Raw genomic sequence first — 22671 nt, forward strand, 5'->3', positions numbered from 1 at the left:
TGAACATGCACATCACAAAAACAAGGTATCACAAATATCAATATGGGCTATGTAGGAGGTTTGACGACGTGCTAATTAAAATACAAACTGGCCACATTTCACCTCTGAGAGCAAAGTTGCACCAATGTCTATTGTACCTGAATATCTTTACTGTGAAAGTGCATGAATAAGGGGTCAATAGGTTCAGGAATACTTCTTCTCTTCTTTATATTCTCCAACATGGGCAGGGCCATTTTCCAATAGTGAACACTCCTGCCAATATACTCCTTCTGATCATAAAACGAGTTCAGGCCACTCCCCTAAAAACATAAGACCAAAGTTTTTAGCATGGAAACTAAACCGTCATTATACTATAAGTGCATAAATCACAAAGGTAAAGGAAATAGGATTTTTTTTTAGCAAACTCACAGTTTCTTGAAGATGTTTTGCCCATCTTACAGTTAAGGCAGGCTGCAGCCCATGCTTTTCCCCAGCTCTCAAAGTGCTCATTTCTTGCTGAACTAAAACTCTAAGCTTGGCAGAAGTCCCAGGACTAAACAAAAAAAATCAATATGAATGTTAATTGTGATAAACATTAAGCAACACTGGGCAAGCAGACAAGGTTAGAGCAAAGTCATGGACACACTAAATACTTAAGACATCAAATGACCTAAAAAAAGTTTAAGAAAAAAAAACCTTCATTATGCCCAAGGAAAGAAAGGCACTAGATTCTGCACATTAAGAAGTTGTTACTGCATTTGTAATACATTTATATAGTATTACACAAGCCTTGGATTGGCTGCTGATCCTCAGGTGCAGGCCTTACTTACTGTGGAGTTACCTATAACAGACATGTCACCTGCTATATATTGCAAATGTAGAAATATCTTACACTAGCTTGCAAAAGTAAGCGCTTATAAAAACTGAGGAAATTAAAATGCCAGCTTGTATTCTTCTGGTTTCCAGGGTCATGAATTAACTGTAAAAAACTGTATTGTTTACATTTTAAAACAGAATTAGGAGCTTTGCAAAACAGAACACAGTTGAACCAATACAGTTATGTTGCCATACAGCAACATTGTTTCAATTCCATTTAAAAATGCTTCTCAAGTCCATATTCATCTAACTGCATACCAAACCTTAATTTCATTAAGACAGTGTTTTATATTGCTAACCTGCTATAGTAAAATCATTACTAAAACCGCACAACTTTATTATGAAGAGAAAGATACATTGAAACTTACAGTGCTTTTTTGTGAATGAGGTTATACACAGCATCCCACCAATTTCGCTGTCGGTCCGTGCAAAGCAGCTTGACAATGGGGAGAGGTAAACATCTAGGCTCGAACGACTGCACATTGTAGCTAATTCTGGATTTCTCTCGCAACTGTGCAAGGCTTGTAAACACCACACCACACAGGAACACCTGAAGAAAAAAGATGCATTGTCATGCAATGTTTATGGAGAGACAGAGGGGAGGGGGGGGGTAAGTTTCCCACCTCTAGATCTAGGAGACAGATGGACTCTGGGGCATTGGTTTCAAGCTTTGATGTTTCTTGAGGCAGTCGAGGGAAAAGCTGCTTTAACCAGTCTCTGAGGGAGGGCGTCCGGTCCATTAAGGCCCACTGCAAGCCAAGCCATGTCAGGTGCTGCAGATTTCCACTATGTAAAGGAACAGACCCTGCAGAAAAAGAAAAACACACACCCTTTCAATAGATACTGCAAACAGAATGCTTTAAATCTACAAGACATATTGATAATATTGTTAACATTGATAGGTATGAAAGTTTACTGTTGTGCAGGTTTCACCTTTTATCAATTGTGATGAACATTCAAATCATTACATATCTCCATTGCTTCCAAATACCCCAGTTCTCTTTATTAAACTTTGTAGCTGTGTCCTCCAACTCCAATAGTGGTATTCATTTTAAACACATGACATTTCGTGCATTAAAAAAAAAAAAAAAAAAAAAAATTATATAAAATAAATACATATAAACAAGACTGCAGGACAATACAATCCATGCTTGGATTTGTTTTGAATCCCTTTACAACAATTGATAGAAGTAACATGGAAATTACAACTATTTTTTTATTTTTATTTTACACGTTAAACATATGGTACGTCAGATAATTTGTGTTGGCCCTGCCCAGTCCTACCCACAGGTTCCAAGGAGGGAATGTATTTACTTTGCAAGAGCAGGTTGTTGTTTTAATGTTCAGACTGCGTCCAAAAGGCAGTGGAATACATCAGATAAAAGAAAGTTTGCATGCAATTATGGTTAAACTAATCAGACCTATAAATATTCTTTAAATACAACAGCAGAATTTCCCCTATGGATAAATTGCAGGCAGATTGCACCCCCCAGAGTAAATGTATTACATGGGCAATTTGCCCACAGTGGGCTTAGCAGATGCTCTTACCCAGGGCGACTTACAGTTGAACACAAAATAAAATACATAAAGAATTACAGTACAATTAAGAGCAAGACAAAACACAATGACTTCAGTCCTAATAAGAGCAAATACAAAACAGTTTTGTCTACTCCACAGTATTAAATAAAGTCAATTCAAAGCTTCATAAAAGCATGGTAGCATCTTACCATTATCACACCTGGCAAGTTCTCCCACATCAGGCGGCTGCACTGCAATATTCCTGATGTTGTCATTTCCAATAAAGGAAGGTTCAGCAACAGCCTCGCTCCCAAACAAAGTCTCAAACAGACAGTCCTGCCCACTTCTGTTGGCAAACGCTTCTACTACCTCTTTAAAGAAATCTTCTTTGTCATGGCTTAAATTATAAAGCATATGGCCTGTAAAAGTTGAGAACATTTCAGTTTATTACTAAACTGATAACCATACTGACAAAGCACCTGCTAAATCCCTATACATTTCTCTCTTGGGCAAGGGCAATAACTATAAGAACATGTTAGTGTTTTGTGAAAAACAAAAAACAAAGCACCATCAGAATATCACCGCATACACAAAATCCTGTGTACAGTTCATATTTCCCGAGATAGGAGGTGTGGAAAGAGCTGTGGCAAGGCTGCCTTTTCAGAAACCCCAACAGGGATGTTTCATTAAAAAGATAGTGCACCTTACCACTCCAGCTATTAATTTTATCACACTTTCTGCATCCATAAATGAACAAATAAAAAAACATGCAATACAATAAAAATATGTTACCAGAGTGGCTTTGTCGATCACATGCTAAAAAGTCCATCAACTCTTGAGATGTCTCATCTCTTTTTATAGACTTCTTTGGTCGTGGCACCTTATACATCAAAAAAAAAAAAAAAAAAAAACTAACATCATGCTAAAAATATCTTCTCTTTGATAACTACTGAAGAATGTTTCACTAATTGTATACTGTTGGAGATGCATATCCCTGGCAATGGGGATATAGTGAGGGTGGGTATACATGCATCACAAGTTTTGCTTATATCTAAAGAAGCCCTTATTAACTGCACATTTTCAAAATACACAGTGTATCAATGTAGGGGAGCATAGAGGTTTTGTCTCATAGCCGGTCAGTCTGTTAAAAAAGCATAACATGTCAGACCTACCTGATAGGCTATGAGGTAACACAATGAAGCAAGGTCTGTGACAGCTCTCCACTGAAGCTCACTTTGTTCGGCCATCTTCAGCAGTAAAGAACCAGCATGCAAGTAGAGATGCCCTCTCATTTCAATGAAAGCAACAGACAAGTCATCTGTTGTGCCTGTCACTAAATTCTTCACAGACTGCATGGCATGATCAAAGCTACAGCAAATAAATAAAAATAAATAAATAGCCCCACAGTAAATAAAGAAAACCATGATAATTTTATGAAATCAAACTGATAATTCAGCATCTCTAAAAGGGTATTTTTTTAGGTGTTGGAGCCATATTATTAACCAGAATATAGGGATGGGTCAGTGTAGTCAAATACACAAAAAATAAAATATTCAAATAGCATATTACATTTAAAAGTTTGAGAACCCTTGTTAAACCGTATGACAGACATTTTTATGCCTGTTGCACCAACCAATTTACCTGGCTTTGCTACACCCAACATTAATATTCTACATCTGCCTTTCCAAATGCACGTAGTAACCCCTTGCGGTCCACTTATTCAGCGCTTGTCAGGCACGTCAGGTCCAATTTATTTTCACAAGCACCGTTTATTTTACACAGGCCCTTGAGTTTATGTCCACGTTATCTCCGTGGCGCATGGGGCTATCAGATACGTCCTTTTTTTTTTGGCTTCATTCGGCTCATATCTGTCTCATTTGTCCATTGAAAGTTTTTCTCTGCTTTTTACGGAGAAACAATGACTAGAGACCTGGCTTTACGTCTTTTTGATGATGATGTCGGACAGGGTCTGACATCGGACGGGAGAGGGAAATTTGTAATGTCGGAGCTGGTCCGACATAGGACCGCAAAAGTTAAAAACGCAAACACCCTAATTAATCCTGCAATTCCATGGTAAACATATTCGGTTTGAAATTGACAATTTTGTTGCCTTGTTTTCAACTAATATTAACAGATCCCCACTTGAGTTCCCCTGAAATGACTACACACAGCAGCTGCTGCTAGGTGGTCATGAAACAAAATCCGCAAATTTCAAATGTATGATGAGCATGAAGACATACTAAATGCTAAGCAGAACACCATAATGACTATAGCCCTGTGGCTAAGCCGTAACCATAGACATGGTCTGAAGAGAAACGGAAGCGCTGACTAGCATAAGATATATCTATCACTTGGGAGCAAGTCATAACAATTAAACAACACTGCAAAGAATTTGAGCATGAGGGGGGTGTATGCAGCCAACAGTGACAAAATAATGATGTGCAGATTTTGCAACTGTCAGTTGGAATGGGAGCCGAAACACACTGTTGTTAAGCATCATTAAGCTGTTCATTGCTTTTGGGGAAAATATGGCTTGTTTTCTTGTACTGTATTTTGCATTAGTATGCCAATTATTTGTTTTATTTCAAAGTGGTGGAAACTTTTCATTAGAGCAAATGCTGTTTTGATTTTGAACGAATATGATGAATGAATCTCCTTTGCTTAGTGTTTAAATACTGATAAACCCCAAACTTGTATACTGCATCAGAGTAATGGGACTGAAATCCTAAGGGTGTTTTTTGTAATGGGCAGATTGCTGTATGTACAATTATTATGACAGCCTCACAATAGCAGGGCAGTGTAAATATATTTTATCCTATTTTTATAGAGGGCATGGGCAGTATTTACTGTAAATAGGCAGTTAAAGAGGGGGACTATACATTACCGTTACTGTCACTAATGAGTAATTCTGGTAACTTTTTTGTGCGGGGTCTGGTTGTCAAAATGTTAAATCGGAGAATATAATAAACAATATGTATGTAGTTAAAACATGATGTATACTATACTATTATTGATATACATCTATTTGAGTTGTTTTATTAATGTGTGTCTGTACAAAACATTTGTGAAAAATAAAACAACAAATTATAAAAATAATAATAATTTCACGGGGCTCTAGCAGCGACTAGTAAGATATATTTTTTAAATCTATGGACTGCAGTAAAATGTAAAACACCTGCACATTTGAACTGACCATTACAAGTACAACCGGGTATGTCCCTTGTTTTGAATTATTTACATGTTATTGAATAAACAAAGTAACTTGTTCTAAGAAATCTCTTCTTGGACATTGTATGTATACTTCGTAAACCCAGACAGCTGCTCCAAAGAGTAAACTTAAACTAGCGGGTTACACTTTATGTAGTCTGCATGGAGTACACATATACGGATTTGCCTTTTATTCTTTATTTCGGGTATTCGAATACACAAAAATGTTGGCCTGTGCTAGTCGCATTCCCATCCCTAATATATAGTAAATCTCATCTGCCTACCTTTGCAGGGCCACTCTGCCATGATGAACATCCTTAGCAGACAGTGTCAGGCGAACCAGATTACTGTGAGCCAGCAGCAGTTCTTTCTGCACTGTCCTACATATAGTTTTATCACACTCAGATATACCTGTAGAGCCAAAGTACTCCTGGGAAAAAGAAAAAAACAAAACCACTTTTAAACTTATTACTGACTTTACCAATTTTAAAGCTTAAACAAAACATTTAATAAAGAAAAAAGATAATGCATTTCATAATCTCCTGCCTGGCAATATGAAATGCAGAGGTGGAGCTGAGCGTTTAACAGTCATTTGTACAGACTAGGAAAAGCAACATTCAGACACTTAAGAAACTAGGGGGAAAAAATCTATACCAAGTACAAACCTTTAGCGTCTGTACAACACAGGTGTACCAGTCTAGGCTGTGGCGCATGGTCCCTTTCTTCTCTGCATTGAGGCAGTGCTTCACAGCCTCATTGAGTCGTTTGTCAGAGCGATACAAGTTCACAAGCTTTATGTTCACATGCACATCGCCAGGTCGAGCATGCAGCTCTGACTGCAGCAAGTCAAAAAGCTCATTCCAGCCCTGCTGCCCCTTTACACTCAACAGCTTCTCCTACATGAGGGGAAAAAAGAAAATGCAACACAGATTTATTCATTGACCTTTTGCTGACATAAAATAATCAATAGGCCCAACATATAATAAACTGATGAACCACCAGCATTTACTTAATCTGCAAATAGATTTCTCTAAAACAAACTGAAGCAGCCCTAAAGGAGTTACATTTTTGTTTGTATGTAAATAAACGTATTTTACACTCCACTCCTCTCTATACCTACAAGACCTTCCCCACCTTCAGGTTATAGACTGCTGGGCTTCCAGGAAAGAGCTTGGCTGCCCTCTCCACCCAGTACTCAGCTCTCCCGTCTCTTTCTTCCTTGTTGCACAGTAACTCAGCAATCTTCAGGACCAGGTCTTTCTGTGCTGGGTTCAGCTCCACAGAACGCTGAAGACAAAAACATTTCCAGAAGTGAGCATTATTTTTACAGTGCAAGATGAACTTGTATTGTTAAGTCTGTCTATGAGGGAAAGGGTATGAGTTTCACTTTTGTACTTAACATTTGTGTAACAAAATAAAATGGCAACAGTATTTAAAAAATGCAAGCATTCATAATGGATTTAAAAAATAAAATAAAAAAAATCTTGCAAGACTAAGTTGAAAGTGAACACAGCTGTAAAATGATTGACAGTTTTGCTTAATAAACACTGACCTTGTAACATCCAACTGCTTTCTCAATGCTTTCCTCTTTTTCATACAGCTGGCCTAGAAATTTATGTGCTTTGGGATCCCTTTCCTGCACAGTTAGATAGGCTGAAATGTGTCTATTAATAAAACAATAACAATAAAAAACGATGATTGTAGACCTCTGTTTCTCTCCACATGTACAAGTACTGAAAATGTTGGACACACTTGCTCTTACCTTTTTGCAAGTTCATATTCTTTTGCTTCAAAGTATAATTTTGCAAACAAGAATCCTTTTAAAGGTTTCTGAAAGCAAAAGAACAAGAATCAAAGTTGTGAAAGCTGTGAAGAAGACATTAACATATTTATTGATAAGACTGACTGGCATAGGAACAAAGCCCTTAGGTGAGGAAGTCTTGTAATAATGAAGAACTTGTAAAATTATGATACTGAAATGTAGTTCCCACAGCTGCGTACACGCATCTTTATGACATCCTTGTTACTTTTTGAATATTCCCTCTGATGGAAATGAACACTAAGTTCCTTATTGTTTTACCAGGATGAGAAAGTGGTGAGATTTGCAACTCATCTGTAAAGATATTTTCAGTACAAACAAAATGGCATTTTGCTGGCTGCATTTTCATCAATGCATATTAGTTGAACGCTGGTGTAATACAGTGTTCTATTTGTTAACACACTAACTTTATTTTATTTTTATTTTTTTATATATTATATATATATATATATATATATATATATATATATATATATATATATATATATATATATATATACTAGCACTACTTTAACCAAAAGCAGACATTGCTGATAGTCCAACTGGTCTAAATCGGCTGGCCTCTTAATCCAGCCATTAAAAAAAAAAAGCAAATTACACACACACACACACACACGTGGGTACTGTGTAGGGGCGATTTTCAGGGGCCTACTGCAATGAACTACCCCAAAATATAAACCTCACAGCTCTGTATTTGTACTGCAAAGTTAAGTGGGTCTATAGATCATCCAGGATGAAGACCCCAACTAGATTAATAGAATTAAAAGATTAGCGGTATTTAGATCTGCAGTTAGTGTTACTTATTTTAACAAAAGTCTGTATCATTTGGTTACGATGGAGTACGCACAAACATGTTGTGAATGGGAGCGGTGAACTGTAGTAAATTAACATCAACAACAGTTCTTTATTCTGGTCATGCCCATTAAAATTTAATGATTTATAAAAAGTACCGGTGGTACCGTACATTACAAATCGGCGCCACTTATTTATCTCAGACCTTACGTCCTTTACTACTGAAGTGCAGGAATTAATCCACAGTTTACTTAATGATTATCGATATATCTGACAAACCTATGCATACGTAATTTGACAACAATCCACAATGCTTGCATTACAAGCAACCCAACTACGCAGACTAATTTCAAAACAAGCAGGCTGGCCGCGTCTCTGTCACATTAGAAGCAAGTGGGCTTCTCCCAAAACGAAAGCAAGAATGTACTGGACAATCCCACTCGCATGTCCCGCTCACTTCAACATTTCAGTACAACCGCTTCAAAACAATACTTCTATTATTATTCCTTATTTTAATGCGGCCTACCATATCAGCATTCGTGTTTCAACCTCTAGTCGGATACACACAGCCAGAAACACTCACCTCTTTAGTGGAAGGAGAAGAACTTTGCACCGATGATATGTAGCGATCAACCTCGGCCTTACTGCGCCGCATAGCTCCTGGTTTACTTTTCTGAATTGTAAGATACAACACCGTGTCGGAATATAATATTTATATAAGAAACACTGAATATTTTTGCTTTCTTATAACAAATCACGTTTACGTAACTTACTTTGCGCTGCGCCACGCCATAAAAATTTGACTGGTGCCCGCCTTCGACAACTACACGACCGCTTGTCAAACTGTATAGCTGCACTGATTGGATATAATGCAAGGATTTTGAAATGATGTAGCCAATTACATTTGAAATGTAAATAGCTACCTTCCTGAAGAATATGACGCATGCCTGAAGAAAAAAAAAAAAAAAAAAACGGGAAGTTTTTTGTGAACTTTGTGCACACAAGCAATTGCAAAAGCGGAAAAACATGACACAGCAGGAACATCCTGCGTGAAGTACATTTCCCTTTCCTCAGGTGCAATTATGTGGTACTGTTTGTAATAGCCGAGTTTATAGATGAGAACATTTCACAGGCCTTAGCATTTTTAAACAAATGCAAGGAGCCGTTGCAGAATCCATTTATTTGCTCTAAAAATCAGAACTTTTCCTTTTTCTGTTCAGTCGTAAACTGCTTGTCTGTGATAATATAATACAAACATAATAAATAGTACAAACGGTAATAACAGATGCACTTGGAGTGTTTTCGCCCTGATTTGCTACCTGGGCTTTTTATTTACAATCTGAAATTAGTAAGTTAACACTGGAGCGTGCCTGTTTGGCTCACGGAGTAGCAGTGAAAGCACTAAGCTGTTTCCAAAAAGGGAAATGAAATGTTTACGCAATCGAATGTATTGTGCGCTAAGAATAGGCTTCAGTAAATAGACACCAGGGTATTCAACTTTAATTTTATTTGAAACATAATTTTGAGACACAACAACTTTAACAGCGCCGTGTTGTCCAAGATGTTGGGGCTGCGCCTGTGTTGGTTCTGTCTCTCCAGCAGCCCTGCAGGGCATTGAGCTCCTGCGTGCACAGTGCAGAGAAGAGGTGCAAGACGGCCTGCCTGTGAACGCTCCTGCAAGGGCTGCAATAGTCGGCCTTAATAGACAGTGATTGGTGCAACTTACTGCAACCCCTCACCAGGGGATCCAATGGATTAATATTGCACCTAGACTGAAACAAGGGATGGGGAGCTGTGAGTGGCTAAATATATTACAATGTGTAATGTTGTTGGCGAGCTAGGGGCTACTTAAGGGGGTCCTGCGAGCTGCTCGGGAGTCGGGGTAGTGTGTAAGCAGCATACCTGAAAGCCTGTAGTGAGATTTGTGTACAGCTGCCAGTCATGTCATATGAATAAAATAATTACCGCTTAGACCTGAATCAATTATCGTTTAATATATAAAAACACACACTCAAAGAAAAACAGGCACACACCACTGTGCTGCTAACCTCTTCAGCAGAACTGATTGTTTTTCTGTGATAGTATCGAGAACCACTGTGACTTAGTGAGCACACTCTACTTTGACTGGCTAATACACAGTAAGAGGGATCAGAATGAAAGCCCAAACCAATTAAATTGGCTGAATGGAAGCAAGAAACCTAGAACTTTCATGAACCAGTTAGGAAGCTCCATAAAGTAGCAACAAAGCACTTCCATGCATCAAGTAGGAAGTTCCAAAATACAGCAACAAAGGTAACATTTACCTATTTCTAATTGCAATAAACTCTGATTAGAGGTTCTTATCTTTGCAGACAGGGTCGCAAAAAAACAAAACTACAATTAGTACACACTGAACACAAAATTTCAGATTTTAGATATATGTGGACACGATATGTAATGTGATTCACTAGACCGATGTGCGCTGTGTGAGAGTTGTGTGCAACTATTCAGCAACAATCAAGGCAAAACAGGACTGCAGAAACTTTATGATAAAAAGGTACATGTGCAACCAGCTTGTCCCTCAACACAGTCAATTGCAAACTGTTAAGGCAGGCAGTGTAGCATTCTCCCTTCTCCGATTTGGAACCTACTCTATGAAGGATATTGTCATCAAGAGTATCTATTCCTTACTGTTTGGAGATTAACATCTTAATTCTTGAATGCATGATCTTCAAATCCCCAAGAAGTTCCCCAGTGTTACAGTATTTAGCCCCTGAGATTATCCATTGTTGTTACTGAAAATTAGTACTGTAAATGATCAAACAAAAGTATAGGGCACCAGCAGCAATCTCCCATACTTATGAATATACAATTGTAAACACTCAATATTCAAGAGGGGTCGATCCTTTTGTTTTGTGGTGTTGCTTGGGAGGGACCTTTGGCAGTTGTGTGAAACCCAGTAGGCTTCTGAACATTGAGGGATGTGAAGGGCATGGTAAGTAGCCTTGTTGAGATAGTCAAGCTGTATATACTGTACTATGTTATTTGCAATGCTAAAAAATTACAATCGGCTCACATTACCCAAATGTCAACCCCCAGCCCCAATTCCATCTGTTTGCAGTCATAGTTTTTGCAATTGATACAGATCACACAATCTATACTGTACGTTTTATAATAACAATGCCTACACGGCACGTAACATTTGCGAAATGAACACAAGAAGTTTGGTGGTATAGATTTTATTAAATACTGGAATATGTCACTGTGAATAACATAAGAAACATACTAGAAAATTGATGCAATGATTAGTATACATACAATTTTAAGTTAAACCAACATGCAGTATTGCTTTTTGTAGTTAACAATGCCGTTTACTATTACTAAAGAAACAGACTGTGCCATATTTTTTCATGACTTATTCTGATCAATAAATCCATATGAAATGTTCTAGAAATGTAACATTGTTCCATGGTACGCAAACAATACTTTATAGTTAATTCTTTGAAGTCCTGAGCACCGTTTTCATTACAGGTGTACATCTCATTTATTTATTCATCCCATCCCTTGTTTGATATATTTTCTTAATATATAAATGTGGACTTCAAAAATAACCATAGTTTTCTAATTATCTGATACTTCAGGTTGTTTACATTTAAGGCAGTGTGATTTTAACAAAAAAAAAAAAAAAAAAAAAAAAAAAAAAAAAAAAAAAATACAAATACAAATCTAACCTGCAAACGTACACGTTGTCCAAACATAGCATTTGGGCTACACAGTTGAAGAGTATTGCTAACTGAACTGCTATTTTTAAAAGAAGGCACAAGAAACAAAAGAAATAACAAATTATGAAAAGCTCAATATAAAGCATAATTAAAAATAAAATAATTGGAAAATACAGCAAGACGTTGCATTAAGGCTCATGACAGCACAGTGAAATTTTATAATAAACATGCAGCGAAAATAGCAGGCTATACAACAGTGCCAATAGAAACAGTCCATTTTAAAAGCCACATTAAAATCAAGTCTTTGAAAATACACTTTCTAACAACTTCCCTTTTTTGCTTGTTCCTTGTCATGTTATTTTCAGGTCAAAGTTGTCATGTATTCGGACCCACTCGCTCACTTTCTATGCTGCATGTACACTGTGGGGTGGGGGTTGGGGCTGACTAGTTTCCAATAGGCTTGACTATTACACCATTAAGAAATCACCACTTCACTAAAATTGGTAACATCTTGGTTTAAAAATCTGTTATAAACCATCCATAATGCATCTAGTTCTGTGTCCTGAAAGTGTTATAAACATTAGCCATGTCATCATAATAAGAGGCTATAGCAATATAATGTTACAAGAAAATGTAAGGCATTCATACATAACCAAGCATTAATCTCTACACTAGTAGCAAATCATTAAAATGTGATTGCAATAAACAGGTATTCCTTGTTAATAGTAGTCAACCACATTAACAAATGTTTCATAAATGGAGCGAGACCTACATTACAAATTGGACAAAAAGCATTTAATATTGTTTCTTTGGGCGTATTACAATCTAAATGTCTATTAAGAAACGCATTCCATAAATTTAGGAGCATGCAAGTTGCTATGTTCTTGTTAGTTGCACAAGTTTTCGTTTCTCCACAACCCTAAAGGGATTAATATGAACTTAATTTAAATTTGCACTGGAGTAGAATTGTCATAAAAAAGAAGGTACAGAAAGACAAAGTAACACATTTGGCTTAGATAAGATAGAAGTGTTTTTTGTTAATACATTGGTGTGAAATACAAAATCCTAAAAAGGTACATTATAAAAACGACAAGATCGTTCTGTGACAAAATCTATCATCCTTATCTTTTCATACCTCTGTTTTCAAAATTATTTTAAAACTAAATCCATTTTATTTCCAATGAATATACAGTTTTTTGTTTCCAAACCTTCAGATTCTGTGTGTGCTAAACACATTTTGGTTCTAACCAAGCTCAGTATGGCTAGCATTCTCGTCTGAACCGGGCACAGCTTGCAGTTTATTTACGTCCAACAGGTTCAGCCAGCTTCTTTAGTCTTTTCTTCAGCTCCAGAGGGAACTTCTCATAGCATTTCTTGCAGACAGGTTTCATGTCAAACTCCACAAACTTGTTCCTAAGCAGAAGTAAAATAATAAGGTTTGAACATTTTATTTTTAGATAGACATTGTTCTGGGTACACCACTAACTGGAAATGTATATACACAACATGCAGGAAAATGCAAATTATGCAAACTACACCAAAAACAAACCTAGATAGGATGTCACCTTAAAACGTAAGCAACTGGAAATGTATTTGTAAATTCTTCAGTAGAGACCCTTGTCTGAATCGAGACACAAATAATTTTCAAAGTGTGTAATATTTTTATTTTTTTGGTTTCCCTGATGCAACCACCAAGGAACAGAACTGTTAAGCTTTTGATGCACTTAAATGCAGACTCTAAAAAATGTTTTTATTTTCTATTTGGCTACATAAATTGACAGCAGCTCCAATGCCAATGTATTCCAGTATATGTTTTTGTTTTTTAAATATGTATGTGGTTTAAATGATTAATTTAAAATAGTAAATTCATCAGTTAATCCAGAGTGTGGGATAACATTGTGTAACCGCACACACTGCAGTTTGCCTCACTGCTCCCCATTGGGTGCCCCTCCTGCTCCAAAACTTCGGTTAGAAAATCCATGCACAATAATTATGAAAAGCTCAATATAAAGCATAATTAAAAATAAAATAATTGGAAAATACAGCAAGATGTTGCATTAAGGCTCATGGCAGCACCGTGAAATTGTAAAATACAAAGGAGTTACAATGCCATGTGAGAGTATAGGGGGTGCCAGTGACCCATAGTTTGCAACAGCTGGTACTTGCTTGGCTATGGTGCCCATTACACTTCTCTTATGAATATTTGTGTTACAGCAGCATGCATAACTATCCTGTATTTCTTGCATTATAAAATCACCCCATAAATGTCCCTACATATTTTAAAAACTTGTAAAGTGGGGGAAAAAACTCCTTTGATCCAACAACCATTAAAATGAATGGCAAGAGGCCAAGCTGCAGACGACAAGCAGAAAAACAACGTCTGAGTCGACAAAGCAACCAAGCCAGCAGGCACAGTTAGCGTGATGAGTGCAGTCTCAGAGAAAAAAAAAGTCCTTGACACTAACCAATGGAAAGAAAGGAGAAGTGATGAAAAAGAGAAAGAAAGGTTTACAAACAGATTGGTATTTTCTTTTTCTTTTCTTTGGAGTCTCTTTCGCGTTTGGCCAGACGACGCTTTAGCTCCTCAGGCATTCTCTCATAGCAGGGCTTGCAGACCGGCTTTAGATCAATCTCAACGAATTTGTCCCTTTAGAAGAGGGATCAGCAGACACGTACAGGAAAGAAGAGCCGATTAAGAGAGAACTCAAAAGACAGAGGGAAGAGCAGTAGGGGGGGACACGATGACATTGTCCTAGGTGGGAAATGGTAGTGCTTACCAAGCTTTTCATAGCACAAGCAATATTATCATGGGTCTCCATTTTGGAATAAGCATATTTCCAAGACAACACTACAGGTGACAAGGTTGATGATGCTTCCTGGTATTTAATTACTTTATGCATTGTATATGAAAGATTAACTAATTTATTATTAATTTTTAAGGCAGAATAAAAAAGGCAATACAAATGGCGACCAGATATAATGTTAAAGCTAGGAAATTAGATTTTTGGTTAGCTCCCATATAAAAGGAATGGTGCTGAACACAGGAAGCAGAACAAGAAATGTGGGAGTTCACCACTGATAACAGGGATGAGATTGTGAAAGACAATACCCTTTCCCTTGCTTCAGTCAACCCAGCAATCTAACCCAGAGAAAGTCAAGTCTGGGTCATTCTAGCAATTATTAGGCTTAGGGGAAATAATAACAATACAAAATATACAGTAAATATAAAATGACTGACATGTTTCAGAAAATGTTTTCTTGAAGAAAGATGAGCTAAAAAGCAACAGGAATTATGCTTACTTGAGTGTCAGCTTGGTGTTGCAAGTAGAACAAGCAAAGCAGTTTACACACCAAGCCTTGTTCAGTGCAGATACAACTGGAGGGAGAAAGAGAATCACAATCAGAAGGAAACCGTTGCTGTGCCAGTATTACAACTATAATAAAGCAAAAAAAAAATCTACAAATAAATGTAATAAATACAAAAAACTAAAGAAGTGGGATGTCTATGGCTGTCCAGATAATACAAAAGCTATGGTAACACTACAAGAAACTTTGACGAAAACTCTTCAATGAAACAGAAAAGAAAAGCTACTAGCTGATATGAAACACTGATTATAAATTAACTTTTAAAAAATCCATCCAGCTTTTTATTTTTATTTATTTTTTTATCAAAAATACATAAAATAAGTAATTGAGAATATTACCATCTCCTTCAATCACACGGTTGCAGTGGTAGCACACATCACCAAACAGCTGTAGAATTATCAGAAAAGAATTAGACCTTTCGTGTAGCTACAAGGCATGCATGTCCTAACTGGACACAACAATGCTTAATTCTGCAATAAACCAACAGAAATGTAACATAGATCAACATTCTGCTTCCAAATATCTCGAAATAACTGCATTCACTAGCAATGCTTATTGGAGATACTGAATCATAGTAGAAACTGCTAAACATTTGATAAAACCTGTTACAATTAAGTAAAAGCAATTGTTTCTTTAATTCAAGCTGGGTCACAGAAATGTAATTCTACTATACACTATGCATGTAATGAACAGTGTATTTGCTGATGTATATAGTGCTCACTCATATTTTACAAGTTCTGTTAATATTTGGTTAGACAGGAGTAAATTTTACCTGTACTACAATTTATTGTATAGGGGCCCTTCACTAATTCACTGTTTTCAATATTATACTATTTTTTTATGTGGAAGACAGATAGCAAAATAAATCAAGGTTGCACTTAAGTGGGATTTAGATTTTTTTTTTTTCATTAAGTAAATATGACAGACTATGCATTCCTTTTCACTTGTTTTTTTTTATCCAAAGGTTTGTGTGCAGTGGTACTGGAATGTACAGAAATATACTTTTTCAGAGTTGCAATAACACAATGTTACATGTACCTGATTGTAGTGAGTTTCACAATAAGCCAATCCCTTCCGTTCGTAGTGACGGTGGCCAAGGAATGGCTTTTCACACTTAGCACACACAAAATGCTGCAAAAAACATTTAAATCGGCCAAACAGGTTAGTCATAGTTTAGTCAGGGCTTCACTGCAGAGAGTTATACAAGAAAAGAGAAGGAGCCAGACAAACAATAGCTCAGGCCTAGTCATTGCAGGTACACACCAATCTTCTTACCTCACTGAATTGTGCAACAGAAAACTTTTCAGATAGGAGGGTTCACAAACAGGTTCAAAACACATCTCAACTCTTGCTCTTTCCTATTTTATACCATCTCCCGTTATAACCATTATGGTTGATTTGTGAAGTACAGAACAATTCTAGTCACACAGGCCTATTTAGAGCTTTGCAGAAACCTTAGACAGCTATTGTGTGCTATAAGGGGATGCTGTGCATCCACAGAACATCCCTGATGTCACCTATAGGTACTAAAAAGAAACTTGGTAAAATCTTATTTAGATTTAATTTAAAACATTAGCAAGGCTCCATTTCTAAAATATCTTGTTAGCAATAGTTACCTGCATTCCTAGTTACCTGCATTCCTATTTGAGATGAACTATGAGCTTTCAAATTATCAGTTAAGTCAGTGGATGAAGAGCCTTTAGCTGCTATTTGCCCATATTGTAGATTTCCCCGCAAAACTAGATCTGTGTAACACCCAATTCATTTTTTTTTTTTTTTTAACCGTCTCATGTAACAAGCCTTGAGATGCTAGCGAAGTATCCAATTCTGATATTCCGAGAACACCCCCTATCTGAACAGTTTTAACCATTGTGAGGCAGGGAGGTGAAGCTGCACAAAGTGCATGGGTGTCCAAATCCCTCTCACCATGTCAAAGTGCCTTTCGCAATAGACGTGGCCCCCCCGCTCATAGTAAGGGTGCCCTTGAAAGGACCTTTCGCAGAGAGAGCACACAAAGTGCTGAAACAGGAATATAATGTGAGGAAAGGAATTGAGAGATAATAAGATACACAAAAGAGAGCACTGAAGATATACTGAAAAAGAACAAGTACACAATTTATGAAAAAAGATATACAGTATATAAAATTCATAAAATAGACATACTGGAAGACCAATTCATTACTGACCACTAGTGGCCAAAATGAAATCTGACATCAGATGAAGTATATTTAATTATTTTTGTGTGCAATTTGTGATCTCCATAACATTATCCAGAACTTTAAACGCTCAGTCATTATTCAGGCCAGGACGTACCTCCACGTGCCACTGCTTGCCCATGGCGTTGACCACACGCCCTTCAATGGGTCTTCGGCAGGCACCACAAATGGGAACTCCCATCTTGTCATGGCAGGGCAGGCAATACAATTCCCCTTTTAGTTCACGAGCATCAGCAGTCAGCTCCTTACTGACAAATGCCAAGGGGGCAGACAGAAATAAAAGCATGGTTGTTAGAAGCATTAAAAAAATTCCATGTAGAAAGATTCATGTACATTGACAATTCCAAATATCAGCAGTATAAATACTTTGCATAAGATGGGTGACAACTGAATCTCCTTTTACACTCAAAGGTGATGACCAGTGTACCTGGCTACCAATACATGCTGCGGACAATGTCTGGAAGTCACTGACATCTTGCTGCGAAGAATACACATTAAGGGGCTATCCTGATCAATGTATAAATTATATTTGTAATGCATTTTATAAATTTTGGAATACAACAGGCTGGTAAAAAACTCCTACTGTCGCCGTTCTTACTACCTACCCACAATTGGTGCAGTTGAAGTGATCCGGGTGGTATGGGTCATTCTTGAAAATCAAAGGCAGCTCATCAATGATTGCGTGACACTTCTGACAGATGTACTTCCCCAGACCTCTAGCTTTCTCACGGTTGTGACAAGGGCGACAAAGGTGTCTAGATAATGGAAATCAAGCTTGCTTTAAAATCCAGAAGCTTTTCATGCAAACAAACAATCTCCCCCCTCCACTGACCTTTTAAAACCAATCCTCTTTACGAAAATAAAAATGTGATTATAATTCCACTTCATTTAGGGTACCAACTCAGAAAACTATGTAAACAAAAACAAACACAAAAACAAAGGAACTGATACATTAGGGGTGGGAAAACTATCCAAATTAATATTTTTTTACATGTATTCGAACAGGAAATTCATCAGAACTACGTATTGTGCGTTTTTTTTTTATTATAGTTTTTTTGCAAAGTAAAAAGTACATAATACATCATATATGTACATAATGCAGAGTTTATTTTAGTAATAGGCTACTGTATTAAAATGTTAGTGTCTGCTGCGAGAAATTACATTGTTGAAAACAGCCGGAAATAAGCACCATGTGTGTTTGCTCTTCCGTTTCATTCAAACGTTGCAATAAATATGGCAAGTGGCAAAAGGACTCAGTCTGACGTGTGGAATTATTTTGACAAAATAAATGAACAACAAAATGCTATACAATGCAAGCTTTGCAAAAAACTAATGAGTTACCATGGTGGTACTACTAATTTGCGAGAACATATTAAAACAGGTTGCATGTTGTACTTTACAAAGAACAGATAAAGCCAGAGGCCAGACGACCATCACCGACTTTGCAAAGAAACCAACTTAACTAACACAATCACGTAAAGATGAAATAACAGGCAAGGTGGTAAACTTCTTGGTACAGGAAATGCGTCCACTCAGGATTGTTGAAGACTAACCTTTCATCGAGTTGCTGCGTTGCCTTGAACCACAGCACAAGGTGCCATGTCACCACACCGTAAGAGAATTGATTAAACAGCAACACAATAAATGGACAAAAAGCATTTAGGTGCAAACTGGAAAATGTGAGTTCTCTTGCCCTGACAACAGATACATGGGCAAGTGGGGCAAGCGAGTCATACATGACTAACTTTGTAACTACATGGACAGTGAGTGGAATTTACAAACTAAAATTCTAGCTACAAAACCGATGGCAGACAGCCACACTGCTGTGAATCTACAGCACCTTCAGAGGAAATACTGTCAGACTTTACAATCCCCCCTCTCTAAATACTTGCAGTAGTTACAGATAATGCCGCCAATATGTTGCTCATGCTGTGAGATGTGGGGGACAAAGTGTATAACTTTCAGTTCGGAAAGGTCTGGCATTAACAGAGATTTATCGTGCTATTGGTGCATCTCGAAAGTTGGTTGGTCACTTTAGAATGAGCTCCACAGCACAGACTGAACTACACCTGCAATAGATGGAATGCAACCTACCATATGATTGAGTGGCTTTCCAAACATTGGTGGCCGTTATCTGCAGTACTGAGTAACCGAAAAGTCACAAAAGAACCTCATAGTTTACGTGCATGCAACCCAGAGCTGGCAAATACTGCTCTACCTGGGGTTTCAGGTGCGGTTTTGGATTTGGGAAGCGAGACAACATAGGCATTGGCTTCTGTCAACAACATTGATTTCAGCAGCCGGTAACACCGTTTCAAAGAAGTGGCCCGCCTCACTGCAGAAGTCGTGGACGCAATTCTGTTTCTGTTCTGTTTTTTTTCCCCAATTTTTTTTATAAATAATTTTCTGTTGGACTGTAAAGTAAACGAAATGGTGCGTTTATTTATTCTATAAAAGGCACTTGAACACGTATTGCGAATGAAATGTCAGTACATTTCAATTTCTTTATTGGTTGGTATTTGTAGTTACAAAAAGGCCTGAAGTACTGCCGTAATGTCAATAAGTATACGCAAGGGCTGTGTTTATGTTGTTTTTCAGATTTTTTTTGTTCAAATGTCATACGCAATAAATATACTCTCTGAGTATCTCTCCACTTAAAATAATGTTTTTCATTTAATGGCTTTTTCTAAATTTCTGAACAAATATATTTCTTGGACAAATATCCTAACATAAAAAAAAAAAAAAAAAAATAAAAACATATTCGTCCCACCACTATGATACATTTTCTGTACATCCCAATTCTTTGGAAAGCTCCAGTCATACTTGTGATACAAACCCTGCCTGGAACAGTGGGATCAGACATGTTTACTCCTGCAGAGCAGACGGGAGGAATGACTGCACTCACCTGCCAGCATTCTTCACAAAGCCCACGTCAGCAAGGACTTGTTGGCAGAGGTCACAGCAGAAGCAGTCGGGATGCCAACTATTGTTCATCGCCTTTATCACACGACCAATGATGAACTCGCCTAAAACACAAACAGGTATCCTCAGGGATGCTGTACACAAACTGAAACAGACAGCTGTCAGCCAGAGTGTGGAGGCATTACAAATGTCTGGGCACAAAATACACTTCACCACAGTTCAATGCCGTTTTAAAGCTGAAGCAATATGTAATTAAGTATATCTGGTTTTTTCTTTCTTTTTTATTTTTTTAAATTTTTTTTATTGATTGAGTATTGCCTGGCGCAAAAATAGCTCTATTAAAAATGACCTCTCCTACCCCATTAGCTTCTCTAACCTGGAACACGGAGCACAGCTTGGCTTGTCCTATTGTGGTGTTCTTTTAAAAATGTTTTAAAAGTAGAGAAAACGTATTAGAAATGAGTACTGAACTTAGCAAAGCAGTGAAAAGGGTATTTCATGGATTTTAAAACCTTTGTTAAAACACATTTATGTTTAAATATAGCTGAAATGTACATTTTGGGCCAGTGGCCACTGAGACTTTTATAATGCAGCAGCAATGAAGTTTATCATGACTGACCATTCCACCAGTCTATAGAAAAGCAACTACAAGCTACAATCTGACATAATGCTGACAGGAGCCATGAATGCTACCTCCCACAGCTGTGAGAGACCTCCTAAAGTAAAGACTATTCAGTCAAGGTCCTCTCTCAAGCACAAAACTGTCAACTGTGTTATGATTCAGTGTCTGCTGCGGTCTTAACAAATACCACTCAAATGAGTGAGACATGCTTGTGAATGAACCTGCTGCACTGCCTAGCACCCTCTTGGGTGCTTTACTTCAGTATACTCACCACACTGATGACAACAGGGCGCAAACAGCATCTGGAAATCATGCTCACAATATTTTCTCCCTTCAAACTGGAAATAAAAAGGAAATTAAAACTGGCCATTACCTTTAAACTACCTAGCAAGTAATTCCTGCTGCATTCAGTGTTTTATTTTATTCTCCAGTTAATAGTTATAAGATAATAAAATTTACAGAGGTGCAACTTAAACCTGCCGTTTGCTCTTTTGCAACTGACAATTTTCATGTTCTAAAAAAAAGCCATTGACAAACACTGAATTAAGCAAGTTGTATAATTGTATGGAATAAAATACCATTCAACAACTATTAAAAATCAACAACTATGTTCCACATTAAACTCATGTGAGTTTTATGAATGTTTAAATAAATAATACTAATACTAATAATAATACTACTACTACTACTACTAATAATAATAATAATAATAATAATAATAATAATAATAATAATAATAATAATAATAATAATATCTCCAGGGGAGTCAAGGAGATTGGTCTATTTATAAAAAGGTATCCATTCTAAAGCTATAATTTAAATTATGATTTATATATCTTTTTTTAATAAGACATAAAAGACTGTTTTGTAGTTTAAAATATATTAAAAGTCAGCCAAGCAATATCAAAGTTTAGGACTTTTGTATACTTTCTTTGAAATTCATAATTATCTACCTTGAGATGCCAGTTACCCACATCTACATATCTAAAATATTGCAGCTTTTTAGAGATCGTTTATCTGTACATTAATCCTGCTGGCGGTTCCCTATACAGGGTGGATTTATTTATTCGTGTTAGCATCACAGAATACAATTAAAATATGGTTGGAAGAGGTTAGCAACAGAGCAGGTTTATGGCTGTATTAAGATCAAGGGGTGCCCAAACTCAGCCTGCCACTCCTGGTCTTTGATCCAACCCTGTTCTAAATTGTTTAATTAAATAATTTAAATATCCATCCAGATCCTGAAGTAGTTATGCAGTCCATTTTACCTGTTAAACCTGGAGTGTAATTGCCTTCTAGGACCGTGATTGTACACCCCTGGTTCAGATTATAGCTAGTTGCTTTAAATTACTTTTTTTTTTATATAGTTTGTTTCTTTGTCTTTGTTTGCTTACTCTCCTCTGCCCATTATGGTTTAAGCAATCATTCTATGTGGTTCTTATTGCAATTACTTTCCGAGATCTGTGTTGAAGGTGCTTAGCCCTGAGTTCAGAACCTTGTCTTGCATTTAGACATTTTTCAGAGGCTAAATAAGCCAGAATGTCTTTACCTTTGCGAGCTATCTACTATCTAGTAAACCGTGGACTGCGTTTCCTTTTGTATTACTGGCCACACAGAGAAAGTGTTAACTAGATGGCACTAGCACTCACTAAC

General features: G+C 37.0%; 2 protein-coding genes across 12 annotated transcripts in view; both read right to left on the bottom strand.

Moving 5' to 3' along the window:
- The window catches only part of LOC121320680 (E3 SUMO-protein ligase RanBP2-like), a 32407-nt gene extending 23381 nt beyond the window's left edge, over positions 1-9026 (bottom strand). For 3 of the 4 annotated variants that reach the window (XM_041259242.1, XM_041259241.1, XM_041259239.1), the window contains exons 1-13: positions 8775-9026; positions 7343-7410; positions 7133-7244; positions 6715-6867; positions 6246-6476; positions 5865-6010; positions 3546-3741; positions 3166-3253; positions 2583-2792; positions 1479-1660; positions 1224-1405; positions 409-532; positions 138-299 (exon numbers count right to left, since the gene is read on the bottom strand). In XM_041259242.1, the coding sequence (XP_041115176.1) occupies positions 138-299; positions 409-532; positions 1224-1405; positions 1479-1660; positions 2583-2792; positions 3166-3253; positions 3546-3741; positions 5865-6010; positions 6246-6476; positions 6715-6867; positions 7133-7244; positions 7343-7410; positions 8775-8846 (1926 nt within the window). In that variant the 5' untranslated portion in view covers positions 8847-9026. The remainder of the gene's footprint in view (positions 1-137; positions 300-408; positions 533-1223; positions 1406-1478; positions 1661-2582; positions 2793-3165; positions 3254-3545; positions 3742-5864; positions 6011-6245; positions 6477-6714; positions 6868-7132; positions 7245-7342; positions 7411-8774) is intronic. The other variant, XM_041259238.1, reaches the window with a different exon arrangement.
- A 2367-nt stretch (positions 9027-11393) lies between these two features.
- LOC121320683 (LIM and senescent cell antigen-like-containing domain protein 1) overlaps positions 11394-22671 on the bottom strand; it is a 40568-nt gene continuing 29290 nt past the window's right edge. For 4 of the 8 annotated variants that reach the window (XM_041259249.1, XM_041259250.1, XM_041259247.1 and 1 more), the window contains exons 3-11: positions 21290-21356; positions 20380-20500; positions 18080-18229; positions 17572-17722; positions 16297-16389; positions 15597-15645; positions 15193-15268; positions 14358-14539; positions 13218-13305 (exon numbers count right to left, since the gene is read on the bottom strand). In XM_041259249.1, coding sequence (XP_041115183.1) covers positions 14401-14539; positions 15193-15268; positions 15597-15645; positions 16297-16389; positions 17572-17722; positions 18080-18229; positions 20380-20500; positions 21290-21356 — 846 coding nt within the window. In that variant the 3' untranslated portion in view covers positions 13218-13305; positions 14358-14400. Of the gene's footprint in view, positions 13306-14357; positions 14540-15192; positions 15269-15596; positions 15646-16296; positions 16390-17184; positions 17278-17571; positions 17723-18079; positions 18230-20379; positions 20501-21289; positions 21357-22671 lie in introns of all 8 variants that reach the window. The other 4 variants (XM_041259248.1, XM_041259246.1, XM_041259251.1 and 1 more) reach the window with 3 other exon arrangements.

Source organism: Polyodon spathula, chromosome 9 (assembly GCF_017654505.1).
Source record: "Polyodon spathula isolate WHYD16114869_AA chromosome 9, ASM1765450v1, whole genome shotgun sequence".
Lineage (NCBI taxonomy): Eukaryota > Metazoa > Chordata > Actinopteri > Acipenseriformes > Polyodontidae > Polyodon > Polyodon spathula.